Source organism: Notolabrus celidotus, chromosome 4 (assembly GCF_009762535.1).
Source record: "Notolabrus celidotus isolate fNotCel1 chromosome 4, fNotCel1.pri, whole genome shotgun sequence".
NCBI lineage: Eukaryota > Metazoa > Chordata > Actinopteri > Labriformes > Labridae > Notolabrus > Notolabrus celidotus.
In genome coordinates this window covers 34,211,870-34,226,910 of record NC_048275.1, presented here as the reverse complement: position 1 = coordinate 34,226,910, position 15,041 = coordinate 34,211,870, and the positions used below count along the sequence as shown (strand labels likewise).

Below are 15,041 nucleotides of genomic sequence, written 5' to 3'. Positions count from 1 at the left end.
CTCAGTAAATCTCTGTCAGAACCCTCCTGTTGGGAAGGTGCTCTTAAACTGACATCTTCCCTATGAGAGCGTTTACAGGGATCAAAAGTAACTACTCTGTCTTCTCACTGATAGTCTCTTTTGCGTATGCAGTTCATATAAAGTCATCGTTATTAACTTCAGTCTGTTACAAAACCATTTAAAAAGTCCTCACAGGAGCTTCAACTCCAGCAGGACTGTGAGACCTGTTTTAGAGTTAAATGTAGGGTCTTTGTTCATTCATTGACCAAGTAAAATCAAATGCAGAGGTCTTCATAAAGTGATTCCAGTATTTTCAAATACATTCAGTTGATTTTCTTAAAGCAGAAAAAACAAGAGTAAGAAGTGCAACATGCCTTTGTATTTATTTAATCTTAGCCGAGTTCAGAGGGATGTTAACAACACGAAGACACTTCTTTGGAAAAGTTAACCGAGCGAGGTGTTATACAAGGTTATTCCCCAGTGTAGTTAGAACGTGCTGTAGATTTCCTTTGCTCAAGATCCCCAGATAAGAGTCTGGAGGTTAGGGCAACTAACAGAGGGCTGGAGGAAGCTGCAGAATCAAAGACAGTTTAAAAAAAAGAAAGATCCTTTTTTCTTTTTCAACTCTTTTTCTCTTTGACAGCTCAGGGTCTGTAAATTTATACATCACAATCTGAAAGGACTAAACGGACCCTTAACTCACAGAGATGTAAAGTGTGTAGGGAGATTGCAAGTGTACACATCTTTATCTAAAGTGTTAGAGGATCAAAGGCAAGGCTCCTCCCTCACATCAGCTCTCCATTAGAGTGAAGAGTATAATATCTGCTCTTCTTTGAGGTGAATCATGTTCACTTAAGAACAAACTTTAAAAACAGACCTTAGGAGATTCTAGGACACACACAAGGACGCACTCCTCAGGTCCTGCTAATTTGTTTCTTCACACTTTAACAAGGAGGAGCTCCCGATCAGGCCGACAGGTGTAAATACTCAGCATTGCTCTGGAGGAAGCCAGCAGTCTTATCGCCACATTCCTTGCAATCCGGCATGCAGACAGGTAAGGTATTTTCAGTAAACACTGAAGTATGTATTGTGCATTTTTACTGGGTGACACATTCTTTGACTGCTGGGCTGAAGCGACACACAAGAGCAAGAAGAAGATGTGATGCAACCTCATTTCAAGTAACTCATGTTTAGATTAAAAAAGTCACAAACAGAAGTCACTCCGATCAGAAGACGGCGTCTTTATTTAAAACTACATATAAAGAAAAACTGACATTGAGGGGAAATCATAGACATACATGGTATGTTTAAAAGCTTCAGTCCCACACAGAGAGAGCAGGCTCACAGCTGTGTGAAACATTCATATCATCAGTCAGAAGCTGGTGATTAAGTTCACGTCTGTCTGAGGCGAGCTGGCCAGCAGGCCGTCTTTGACGGGAGTCGTGTGCTTGTCTTTCGACGAGGGAGTCATCTTTTGGCTTTCTCTGTAAAACACAAGGAGCACGGTTTTTACAGCCGTTTCATTAGAGAATGTGTCAGCGCCAGGCACCAGAGCCAGTCTGAGGCCTAACTCTTCTCCCCCTCCCTACTTTGACGAAGTTTCTAACAATGTGAACCATCTGGTTTCTGCTTCAGTGAGGTTTAAATTCTTCTACCTTATAAATAGGTCGAATAAGGTGAGATGACATCGAATTTGTTGATGATTCATTTTCCAAAGACGAAACGCTGAAGTCACTGATCAGCACACAGATGATGCCCTTAACAGACTCATCTTTAATGAGTTCAAAGTCAATAAGTCAACTGAGATTTCTTCCTCTCTCATGTGTAAAAGTCTAAACATCACCTGTAATCAAAGTTGATGAGAAGCTGTTCTGACTCCACTTTCTGTCCTCTCCTCTCAATAAAAGCATAAAAAGGGTCCAAAAAACAATCTTCCATATAGTTATTGATGATAGACTTATTGGTCCACGTTAGTTTAACTTGGACCCGAAAGTCAGAGGTCAAATAGGTAAAGTGCGCATGTAGGAGCCATGAAGGATTCGAGTGTTTATTGTTTCTTATTTTGAGGTTTAGGGTAGGATATAGTTTGTGTATTTTTGATAGTGTTATTTTTGTTGTTTGTTTACAGTAAGGTTTATTGTGGGGTCAGTTAAGTAGGTTATTTACAGGTCATGTGTTAGGCACGGGGATATTCAGTTCAATTAGGCCACCTGTTTGGAGGGCGGTGAGCTGGGTCTCCATTCTTTTTGTTGACTGCTTATTTTCTCTATTTTTACTTTTTTCTTTTGATCCCTTTAATCATCTGTTTGTGAACTTTATCATCAGTTGATTATCCTTTTTCGTTATTAAAAGGTTAAATTTACTTTTTTGTACATTAGTGATTTTTGCTTTTAGTGTGTCCAACACTTTACTAGGCCGAACCTCAGCCTCTCAGCCACTGTTGGCTCTTTGTAGTCGCTACAGCGCAGTTCAACCCCTGGACCTGAGAGCTATAACAGACAGAGAGGGTTTAAGGGGGGTTTTTTAAAACCTGGCAACCAAAATGTGTTTCAATTAAAGGTCAATAACCACTCAGAGACTGTCTGTTACCGCTGCCACAGATGTAGTCCTGAGATACTTCCTCTCATGTCACTCCATACACTTTACACAGCAACTACATTTCATAATCCATAGAGAGGGATCAGACTGATTTTAAATGTCGTATTCTCTCATAACGGAGTACTTCTCTCATACTTTTTGAAGCTGAAGTTCTTCCACAGGCTGCTGATCGTGGCCTGGACACCGGGGTTGTTTTCGTTATTGATGGAGGAGGTCTTCTTCGCAGACCCGACAGACTTCTTCCTCAGACCGCTGGCCCTGGCCGGACCCAACGATCCCCCTTTAAGTGCTTGACCCTGACTGCTGGACTTTGTCTTTGACAGACCTGAAACCTGGAGAAAGAAAGGCCACGAATGTAAAGAGAGTTGAAAATGAAGGAAATGCACGCAGCGGCTTTTAAAAATAGAAAAATATTCCAAAAGGTGTTTACTTGCTTTCACAGTAAAGAGAAAAGCATGAGCTTTTAACGTCCCATGCTGTCAAGAAACACCTTTAGAGATATTTCTGAGGAGTTTAAGACTCTATAGGACGGAGTGGATCCCCCTCCCTCCACCGCCTCAATCTGTAAAGTCTTGATTTCTATAAAATAAGAAACTAAAACTAAGATCTATTAAATCAACCTGCAGAGAGGACTCCTCACCTTTGACCCAATCATGCCGGGTTTCTTATCTGTTCCTGGTGAGTGTGTGGGACTCTGCTCGGTCTCTGAATCTTTACTTGAATTCAGATCCTGGAGAAGCACATAAAGACAAGCATCAGAGCACAACGCCTCATCTGCACAAAGAGCAGAGTTCACACCTGCTCATGAGACGGGAAACTCTGAAGGTGATGTTGGTGTGACAGCGGACTTAAGTGAGGAACAGACATTTATGAGTAATGAACCTACACATGCAGCGTCTTCCTGGTGGGAGGATGTGAGCAGAGGCTGGGACTGGGAGAAGTAGGCGCTGTCCTGGGAGGGAGGGGAGTCTGGGGGGTCGTTCTTGTCCTGGGGGTTTTCCTCAGTGGGTGTTGGTGTGTCTTCAGGTGATCTGGGAGTCTTTGGTGATAAAGCAAAGCTCTCCTTCTTATACTGAAACTGCTGCAGGGCACTCAGGCCTGAGGTGGACTGGGACGGTCTTGATTGTTCAGTGGAGGGGGAGCTGCTTGACCAGTGGAACAGCCTGAGGCCCTGACTTGCTGGAGACGGAGACATGGTGCATGGTGTCTGAGGTGGGCTGGGGGTGTCCACAGATGGAGCCTCAGGACCATCGCTGTCAGTGGCCTTGTTGCTGGAAGGTTTGTCCTGAGAGGGACTCACAGCTTTGGACTCTTCATCCTGAGGTGGATCCTGTTGAGCGGTCTCCTGAGAGTTTGGAGCAGCTGCTGCATTCGAACTGCTGAAGAATCTAAACACAAGCACAAGAGGATGATATGAAGCATCGATCTCACCGCACTCTGAAGACGTCTAACCGCGGCAAAAACTCAAATACTCTGCTCATAGATCATTCAGCTCACGGCAGCTCTCTTTAAGGCTTTGTGAGGAACTCTCTGTTCCTGTTGATTTGATTTATTATTTATTTACTAATTTTAAGTATGGCATCTTATTTTCTTTTAATGGTGTATTATTTTAGTGTTTTATTATCTACATTTATTTTATTTTGGTGAGTTTAATTTCCTGTGTTAAGTTTTAACATCTTATTTTACCTCCAGTGTTTCCTCATTAAGATATCATGAGAGAATTTCTATTATTATTATTATTATTATTATTATTATTATTATTATTGTTACTGTTATTATTGATAACTGTGATTTACTTTTGAGAAGTAGAGCATCATGGCACTAAGGCAGAAGCCGTTAACCAGAGCTACAGTGGTGCTACATATGGCCGGCAGTACAGGGCTATAGTAATACAAATATCAATAAATACAGAAACTAGTAATTGTGGTGCCGACCAGCGAAGGTGACAGCACTTTATGGTTTATTCTACTAAACGTGAACGTCTTTGATATCAAGTTGAACTTTGACATTTTCACTGTCAGCAAAATAACAAACTTCATGGTGATAAAGAGGGTAGAGAGTGTTCTACTGACTTTGGGTTTAGCTCTGTTTATCAATCAGTTCACACACTTCTTTACACTCTGGACGGAGCCAGGCTCACAGTTTCTACCCATTTCAAGTCTTTATACTTTTTAAATTATATATATATATAAAACATTTTTAAAAGCAAAATCTACTTCAAATGTTTGTCAAAAGACAGATACTATCTTATTTTAAATTATTATAAAAACATATATATAAATGATTTATTCTGGGTTTTTTTTTTAATTTGTATTTATTTTTTAATCTATTGTGGATTATTTCATTATTCTTTTAGTAATTAATTAGATATTTTCTGAAGATTTTTACAGACTACCTCTCAGCAATTTAATATTTGCTTCTGTTTTACTTTACTGTATTCACTTTTAGTGTATCAACTTAGTTTCTTGTACTGGTTTAATATTTAAGTGTTTATTAATTATTATTAATTTATTGTATTTTGGGGAGTTTAATTTCCTGTCTTGAGTTGTAACATTTTACTTTGTCACCAGTGTTTCCCCATTAATATATCATGACAGTGTTTCCTCAGCAATTTAAAAAATACATATTTTTAAATGTTTTATTTATCATTATTACTACTTTTTATATATCACAATTTTAACCTTGCATATGGATTGTGCGGTGAGTCTTCTTTTTGTATTTTTAATTTATTCTATTTTATTACTACCATTATTATTTTTATGTACAGCACTTTGTGTTACACCACCATTGTATAAAAAGCGCTCTATAAATAAAGTCTGATTGATTGATAGATAGATGGATAGATGGATAGATGGATAGATGGATAGATGGATAGATGGATAGATGGATAGATGGATAGATGGATAGATGGATAGATGGATAGATGGATAGATGGATAGATGGATAGATGGATAGATGGATAGATGGATAGATGGATAGATGGATAGATGGATAGATGGATAGATAGATAGATGGATAGATAGATAGATGGATAGATAGATAGATGGATAGATAGATAGATGGATAGATGGATAGATAGATAGATGGATAGATGGATAGATGGATAGATAGATAGATGGATAGATGGATAGATAGATATAACCCCGTCCCGATGTCAGCAGCATTTTAGCAGAACAGATGTGGTAGAAATAGAATAATATAATATTCATTAGTATGTTTAATCACCAGGATATAAAAATGGTTTTTTTTGTTAACTTTAACTGGGCTTTTTACATCTATATAAAGGAGCGGGTCCTCTTTCACGGAGGCAGCTATCTTGTACCACCATATTTCTACAGTAGCAAAGAACAGACAAACTAGCAACATACACGTTTAATATTTAGTGAAAGACCGCTGGAGATACTATGGTGGAGACAAAGAAGAGAAGAGAGGTTGTTGTTGTTGTGCACAGAATAATTGATGGTGGGAGTTTTTGATGGTAGAAACTTGACTATTGTAGGATCATGCTTATCATGGATCACAGGAGCTTTGTTTCTATCTAGAATCTCACCACTCAATATTATCATTTCTACACACTGCACCTTTAACTGTTCTCATTTTTCATCAACACTTTTTTCTGCCTGCTCTAACTTCAGCTCGGTTAGCCTTGCTTTCATAATCCCTTTACATCCAAATGAAAATCTTACTCTCACAAGATTGATGTTTGTGTTCTTATCAAAGGCTCTGAGAGGAGACTGAGCAGATTTTAAAGAGCCACTGAGTCACTATTTGAGAGTTACTAAGATGATTTTAATCTAATACAGCTAGAAGTGGATCGGCCTTTCACACTTTTTTCTTAAAGAGAAGGAACAATGAGAAGGACTTACAGAATATTTTCCCGTCTTTAAAGTAATCAAATAACAATGAATTACTGTTTATTTAACAAGCTGTAGTTACAAACTCTGGCAGCCATTTCTGATTCAGTCTCTGTGTATTTTCCTCCTCAAGTCAAAGAGGGTTTCATCATGACAAATTGTTTACCTTCTCTTCTCTACATTTCTTATTCCATCCAGAGCTCATTTTAATCATCAACTCAAATCAAATCTTGTTCAATTAAACCCTTGAATGACATTTGAAACAAACAAATGTGAATATCGTGTTGTTTGCTCTGCAGTACTCGTGGTAAACACTTGTATCTAGATCCGACAAAACTAAGACTGTTAATGAGGTGATAAGCTTGAGGGATTGATGTCAGTGACGTCACCTGCTGCGTGTGCCCTCGCTGTCCTCCTCAGCTTCCTGGTTCCTTCGCTGCAGCAGGGTGGCGAAGCGGTTACGTGGGCGGGGCTGATTGGTTGATGTGGGTTTGTCTGGCTGCTGGTCTGACCTGGATCTCTTGGGACTGAAGGCTGAGTACTGCTGCAGCACATCCTGGTCTGACACACCAGAGTCTACGGGAGAAAACCAACAAGTGCACTCAGGGGTCATGACTGGCTGCTCAATCTGATGTGTGTGTCTACTGTACGTGATATCCTGCGTAGTATCTTGCTGTGAGTCAGTGGCCTTAAAGGGCCGGTAAAACTACCTGAGGATAAATCTGTCATCTCCTTAAGAGGACACGGTTGATAAATCCTTCAAGCATTAAAAAACCTTCATCATTAAAATCTAACATCAGTTCTTTTTACTCAAACACTGAGTTAATAATTCATCTTTGTGTTTCCCAAATGAGGAAAACAATCTGCAAGTTAAGTCGTGAAGAATTTTGGATATGTTATTCACAGTCACTCAAAAAGACGATCACTTTCTCAGGATACGCTGCAGGAGGAAATCTAAAGGAAAATACAGACTCAAATAAAGGACCAAAGCTTTGTTCTAAACAATATGGCAACAACGTTTTAGAAACACTTCTCATGTTACTCACTTCAAACACAAAAAGGAGTTTAAGCAACTCTGGTTTTTGAAATCCTTTTTACACTTCAGGACTTTTCTCTCCTGCAAACTACAGATGAAACAGCTTTCAAATAACACTTGACCACAGCTCAAAAAGATCAACATCTGGGACAATGACTGACACACCAGGAGATCTCTGACTGTGGATATTTGGGAACCTTGTCAGTGAAAAGTTGCAGTTTGATCAGTTTGAATCACAGATCAGGTCAGACTAGAAGAGGATCTGTTCACTGGGAGGGTAAAGACTTTGTAAGAAATGTAAGACATCAAACAGCTCACCGTCTCGTGGTCTCTTCACCTGCAGCTCCCTGCAGGGCAGCCTCAGACCATCCAGGCCTATGACTCTCTCCTTCCCCCTGGTGGAGGGAGGCCTGTCTGGGGAGGGAGCACTCAGCGGTGAGGCAGCAGCTCCTGGCTTGAAGTCTCTGCTCCAGATACTGGGCCCACTGGAAGTTGGTGAGCTGCTCCAGCTGCGACTGCGGGGTTTAGACGTCTGAAACGAGAGGTGTACGTTTTTAAAATAGAGTGATGTTTACATTTAATCATCAGGACTCATCGGGTCAGACTCATCATCTGATACCTGCTGCAGAGGTCTGTCTGGACTGAAGTCATCAATCTTCTCCAGTGTGTTGATGTCAACGTTTCCAATGGCCATCTGTAAGCCTTTGTCGTCTCCCAGGTTACTGGATTCAATAACATCAAGGAGGAAATAGTGAGGAAGTCATGATGAATTTAAACTGAACATCCCTGCACTGTAACTTGTACTCATGTTTTACAGCGGTCTTCTTTTTGAGCGTCTCTTTCAGCTGTTTTTATTTGATCCCCTCTTCGTTCTTAAATGTTGTGTTTTTAAAACAGCCTCTTATATTTGTCAAACTTTTGTTTTGCTCTTTTGATTCTTTTCATATCTCATTTGAATCACTTTGAATCACCTTGTTGCTACAGTGAGCACCATAAATAAACTAGTCCTCCATGTCTTTATCTCTAATCTTCCAGTGACACTTTGTCATGTTCTTAAAGGAGACACTCAGTCAGGTGTGTTTCAGGATACATTCCAGCGTAGCTGATGGTGGCGGGGTCGATGTGCTCCGGGTACGGGTTCAGCGGTACCACTTTCCTCCTGACGGGATCAAACACCAGCTGGTAGAGGAAGGTGTTGTTAGCTTTGATGAATCCCTCCACGTACTCCTCGGGGACGACAAGCTTCATCTTCAGGTACTGGCCCATCTTTCTGATCACCTGATGGAGCAACAAACACTCACAATAAACGATCTGTGGAGGGATCACTGTGACAGCATTTTACCAACACGATCATTTACATTCTGTGAATCTGGATCAGACCAAAAACTTCTGATTCAGTGTGTCTGTTAAAACTTCAACATCTTATCCTGAAAAGCCCCTGTGATTGTGACGAGAAGCTCTTATTCTGTTCGGGTCCCTGAGTTGTGGAATGACCTGCCGGTGGAGATCAGGGAAGCCAACACACGGTCTTCTTTCTGTCACTATTTTAAACTTGTTTTTATACATTTTATGGTTTATTGTTTTGATGCTTGTTTTAATACTTTTGTTGTGTTGATTTGGAGATATATTTTGTTTTGCCTGTTGGTGTGGTTTCTCTGTGTTTTCAGAGGCTGGGGCGTGGCCTCTGGTGCTGGAGCTTGTTGGTCCTATAAAACTGGTAGTTAACCATAAGGTGCTTTGTATCTTATTTGTAAGATACTTGTAGCGCTATATAAATAAAAAAAAAAGGTATTATAAGTAATACAACTAATATTAATAAATAAAATAATAATAATAATAATATGAATAATAAATTCAAAATAAATAAATAATAATAATAACAATACTAAAGAAAAATAACAATAATAATAATAATAATAATAATAAATAAAACAATAATAATAACAATACCTAATAAAATAGTAATAAATAATAATACCACATAAAATAATAATAATAAAAATGATAATAACAATACCAAAGAAAGTAATAATAATAATAATAATAATAATAATAATAATAAATAAAACAATAATAATAACAATACCTAATAAAATAGTAATAATTTATACCACATAAAATAATAATAATAATAAATCTGCTCATTGTGGATTAAGGGGGATCAGACTGAGTCTTATCCTGTCTTGAAGTTGTGTCTCTGTTAATAATTCAACATAGAGTGGTCTAGACCTGCTATGTTTGTAAAAGCATCTTGAGATAACGTTTGTTGTGATTTGGTGCTATCAAATAAAGATTGATTGATTGATTGATTGATTGATTGATTGATTGATTGATTGATTGATTGATTGATTGATTGATTGATTGATTTTGGGTGCAATTTCAGAGGGCTCATCAGCTTTGCAGAAAGAAACCTCTTTTGATAGTAATGCTGAGAACCAGTAAGCAAAGCCTGCAAGCTAGTTCAGGCAGGTAACTCAAGCTGCTTTGTTTACACACTCATGATTCATGACACTCCTCCATCACAGGACAGTTTACCCTCTCAGTCAGTTTAAGCTGCAACATTTCTGTACTCTGTCCCTCTGCTCCTTCAGCACTTCTGCATGCATTGTTTTGGCCCCACCACTGCAGCATCCACCTACAGGCTCTGAGGGGGGGCTAAAAGTATTATCTCATCATTTCTTAGACTCTCCGTTTGTAGAGTTAATCTGAGAGGACTGATGAGCTCAGAGCCTGGACACCAAACATGAGATGTCTGAAGTTTCCAGGTTGATCTATCATTCTTTTAAGTAGAAAATTAAGATCAACTGGTAGTCAGCTCGCTGATTGCACACGTAGACCTCAGTGTCTCACCACCTGATCTCACCTTGAGGATATCAGGGTCTGTGGTTAGCCGAAGCAGCTTGCAGGCCTTGCCCAGTCCGATGCCATGCAGGGAGGCCAGATAGTCGCAGCCAGAGAGGATGCACATGTAGCGAAACTTCTCCTCCGTGAAGACGTTCCCCAGAGAGCGACAGCGGCCGAGGTGGCTTTGGTCGATCTCCAGGCCGTTGCCCTCCTTGTCCATTTTGAGGATCACCTTCATGATTGTAACACATGATTGATTATTGAGTTATACTTCTTATTTTTAAAGGATAAAGTTTAACACATTGTTTGCTGCAAAAACTGAAGCCTTTGAAGGTGTTTCATTAGCACTGACTGCTTCTGTTTGTTGTTTTTCTCACAGGTGAGACATTTTCTGTTGTGGCTAACAGAACAAATGAACCCTTCTGTGTCTAAGAAATAGAAATCTGTTAAGAATGATATCAACACAGGGGTGCTGGTGGCCTAGCGGTCTAAGCGCCCCACATATAGAGGCTATAGTCCTCGTCGCAGGGGTTGCCGGTTCGATTCCCGGCTGGACCACCACTTCCTGCATGTCTTCCCCCCCTCTCTGCTCCCCACATTTCCTGTCTCTCTTCACTATCCTATCAAATAAAGGCAAAAAAAAAGCCCCAAAAATATAAGAAAAAAAAAAAGAATGATATCAACACTTGTTTACACTGTGATTGTGACTCTTCTGTTTGTAGATGGACATGCAGATCTTGACTTGATACCTTCTTGCAGCCAAAAGCCAGCAGGTCCGAGTCCTCTGTGATGACGGCCTGGGCCAAACCAGATTTAGTGAGGTAAGCTAACTGAGCATCGGCCTCGTATGGAGCCACCACACAGTCCACACCTCTCGCCCTCGCAACCTGTCTCAGAAACACGAGCATATCCAACACTTCACATGCAGAAATAAAGAAATAAAGCCACAGAGAAAAAGAGAACAACCCATGAATCTTTGCCAGGAGGAAGGAGGTCTTCACCTTTATTAAGTTATGAGCCATGGCTGGAGTGATGTTAACACAGCGGGTAAAACAGTCTCTGGCCTCGGACAGTTTTCCCTCCCGTAGCAGCTGTCGGCCTTTTTGGAGGTTGGTTTCTCTGCGTCTGAAGGGCACATTAACAAAAACTATTAATCCCTTTCAATCAGCTATGAGGAAAAAGTCTGAGTCTGAAAAGAGATAGAGAGAACTGTAACAAGCTACTTCACTAAAAAACACAGGACAGACACGGGATCAGCTCCTTTCTTTTGGACGACTTGTGATCCTCAATGTTAAAGAATTTGTTTGTTGTGAGTTACGTTTCACCGCTCTGCAGGTCGGTGCACTGCTCTCTGCAGACACACACGTAAACAATGTGTGTAGGAATGCAGCTCTTCAGATAGACCACGCTTTGTCTGAGCGTGTTTGTTACAGGTATGAAGAACACTGGATTATTGTGTCAGAGCTGCTCAGACTCTCTGTGGGAGATCATGTGACATGGCTCTATTTCTGTTATGGTCACATTGTTCTGTGCAGAGATTGTTTCTGTTGGAATGATGGAGAAGTCCTGAGCTGACATCTTTCCTCCAAGTCGGCTTCAGTATTTGTCGTGTCCTGAAGGGCCAGTTTGTAATCAATTGATGAAAGATACTATCCCTGATGTGTTGTAAAGACCTTTAGTTTGAAACAGAGACAGGAAGCATGTGAACTAGAGGGAGAACAGCTTTTTCCCTAAAATCAAAGAACCAGAGCAGTCCACCAGCAGCATCTGCACTCAGTGATCGAGTAGCTTGGCTCATCCCATCTGAAGTTATCCACGGCCTCACACGGGACTTCCATCAGATCCGTGTTTCAGAACGCAGCATGGGGCATTACACCGAACAGCTGGAGTCATGTGACCAAGGTTTTCTCGCGGTGATTATTGAATCAAGGATTCTCCTCCTCCTCTCCTCATCCATGTTGTCTTTCTGGTCCTCTGAAAACCTCTGACCTGTTGACTCCAGGCCTGGATCCGCTCATCTTGACGGTTTGTTTTTGTAGTTAAGTGAAATACGATCTGGTGATAACACAGAGTGTTTTATTCTGAAAATCAACTGGATGTTTTCATTTTGTTTTGGTGCCTGACTTCCTGTCCCGCTCCATCTGCTCTGTTGAGATTGATGCGTCGTGCTCCGGCATCCGGCAAAAGTAGAAGTCTTGCGTATCTGATCCGGAGGACTCAGACCCGCAGGATCAGAGACGCAGCTGAAACGCAACGAAGCAGATCCAGTGGAAGTTAACACATTGAGTATAATAGAAACCTATCAGATCCGGTGCTGTGACAGATCGGAGATGGACCGGGAACGGATCTGGTGGAATTTGGCCGTTATTCTCCTCCTTGCTCTTTGACTGACGTGAAATATCATAAAACACTAACTACACTTTTATGAACACGTTTACTAAGTGAGTGTGGACGCCAAATCAATGTTGACACCGAAGTCATTTGTTCTGCAGTGTTAAGTGTATTTTAAGAGCAAGTGCATTGTTCAGAGTGAATTGTGCTCGAGCAGCAGAAAGACTCAGCCCTGCACCATCTCATTTCTCTGCCTTCCCTGGTGCCCTCATATCCAAAAGAAATGGCGCTAGAGTAACCTCTTCCGTTGCTTATCGCCACTCGAGTGGCTGCTTGTTGCAGCAGCTCTCTCTTCGTTGTTCTTTTTTCGACTTTTTTTTCATATCTGTTTAGTTATCTTTGTATTTGGAGCCTGTCATGTCTGTTAATGACTCATTTGTTGGTATATATATTATTGTTAAATTCTTGTGCTGTACACCTTTTAGTTTGCTGCTGTAACCTCCATTAATTTCCCCTTTGTGGGTTAAATGAAGGAGTATCTTATCTTATTAGATAAAACATTCCAAATGACCTTCTTTGGTGCCCTTTCATAGGGAAACGCTTGAAAAAATGCCCTCTGCATGCACTTCTACACTGCGGTACTGCATCTGAAGGTTGTATGTAGTATGACTGTTCAGTTGGATCTGTTCTGCAGGATGCTGGACATGGCGTCGCTGGATTTCTGGTTTCTGAAAGCAGAAGTAAACAACGGCCAAACTGATAGATAACCTGTTTCTTTAGCATCACTTATGATTTAAAAAGTTAAGAAGTGGTTTATATGAAATCTAATAATTTTCACAGCAAATAAAAACTGAGTTCCCCGTCATATACAGAGAAAGGAACAATCGGAATGTAAGCGCTGTGCATTGTGGGAAACAGTAAGCGAGGGAGACTGGTCCGCTGCATACTGAGACATTTTCCTGAATCAGTACGACATCCGGGGAGTTTTGGCATACTGCAGATTTTGCTCTTGTTCACATACTGCATACTGAATTTTGGCCAAATCAGTACATACTGCTAGTATAGTAGGAGGTTTAGGAACCAGCCTAAGAGTTTAAAAGAAGGTGCCCCCTTTTTTTTTTTTTCACCCCTGCCCCTCAAACTGCCTGACTACTCCACTGCATGATATTATTGACACTATGGGTCATGTATCAGGAGTCACATGGTGCGATGTGCTGAAGGTTTTGCATTAAACATCTTAAAGTAAGACAGCTCAGAAGAAATTCTGTTTAAGGAAAACTATTTCACAGAAGATGGCTCTTTGACAGGGATTGGTGAGGTTTAAACACCATCAGGGTAAATACTCACTCTCTGCGGGATCTTTCCACTTCCTTTTTGGAGGGCAGGTTTCGTCCATCAAACACCAGAATTGGTTTGACACTGAAGTTCAACAGCATGTCCACAAACTTCATGCAGTACCACACATACCTGGGATCGAACAAAAAGAGCATCTCATTACACAGACCTGAACTCATTTCATTTTATCAACAACACTGAGATATAAGCAGTCATACTGATCGGTGGGTTCTCCTTTAGCCAGCTTCTCTGCACAAGAAAACGCTCCTTTGTGCAGCCAGCAGTACGTGTCCACAGCCACGGTCTGCCCTCTGTATTTCTTGACACTGATGGGCTCTGCTGCATCTTTGATGAACTGCAGAAGTCCAGAGATCCCCATCTTCAGCAGCTGATCGGATCCACGCTGACACTGTAACTGAACAAGAACCAGGCAGATACTTGTTAAAAACACCTGAAAATATATCACACACCACACCCCAGTCTCTTTCTTATCACTTTAAAAATAAACTGCACCACAATTACTCCTGAAATACATACTCTATGGATCTTCTTCACATTTTAATGCAGTTGATCACACATCAAGCAAACTGATTTCAGGTGTTCATCCTCACAATCACGAAGAAGAAAACTCCACATATAAAAATACTAGCATAATGACACATTATCAGTTGTTAAAATTGATGATATCGTCGTTTCATTTGATGACAGTGAATTATTTAACGTTCATACTATTGTTGTCTGTTGTAAAAAGAGCTGAAAAGATCAAATCAAAGAGTAAACAAGTGACCGAGGGGGACGGTTTTCACTGACATAACGTTTATTAACGGCCGCTTCCGGGTTCACTGGAGTGAATTAAACACACACAATCTTTAAAACAGCACAGAGAAGTAAAATGAATATATTCTGAGATGAAACTTACTCTTCACAGAAGCTTGAGCCCGCACATACAGACAGCTTACCGGTGCAGCAGCAGGATCCAGTTCAGTTTTAGCGGTAAAAGATGGGATTCAGTACGAGCTGCTGCTATTGGCCGGATGGACAGA

At 40.6% G+C, this 15,041-nt stretch overlaps 1 protein-coding gene across 1 annotated transcript; it reads right to left on the bottom strand.

The window, feature by feature from the left end:
* Window positions 1-1,221: 1,221 nt before the first annotated feature.
* On the bottom strand, window positions 1,222-15,041 carry exo1 (exonuclease 1). The gene is made up of 14 exons (XM_034682611.1): window positions 14,918-15,041; window positions 14,217-14,413; window positions 14,011-14,130; window positions 11,334-11,457; window positions 11,082-11,219; window positions 10,352-10,564; window positions 8,579-8,766; window positions 8,108-8,210; window positions 7,807-8,020; window positions 6,842-7,028; window positions 3,485-3,986; window positions 3,239-3,328; window positions 2,734-2,930; window positions 1,222-1,484 (listed from the first exon to the last, which is right to left on the bottom strand). Exons 2-14 carry the CDS (start codon window positions 14,375-14,377, stop codon window positions 1,373-1,375), a joined length of 2,349 nt encoding a protein of 782 aa, XP_034538502.1. The 5' UTR covers window positions 14,378-14,413; window positions 14,918-15,041; the 3' UTR covers window positions 1,222-1,372.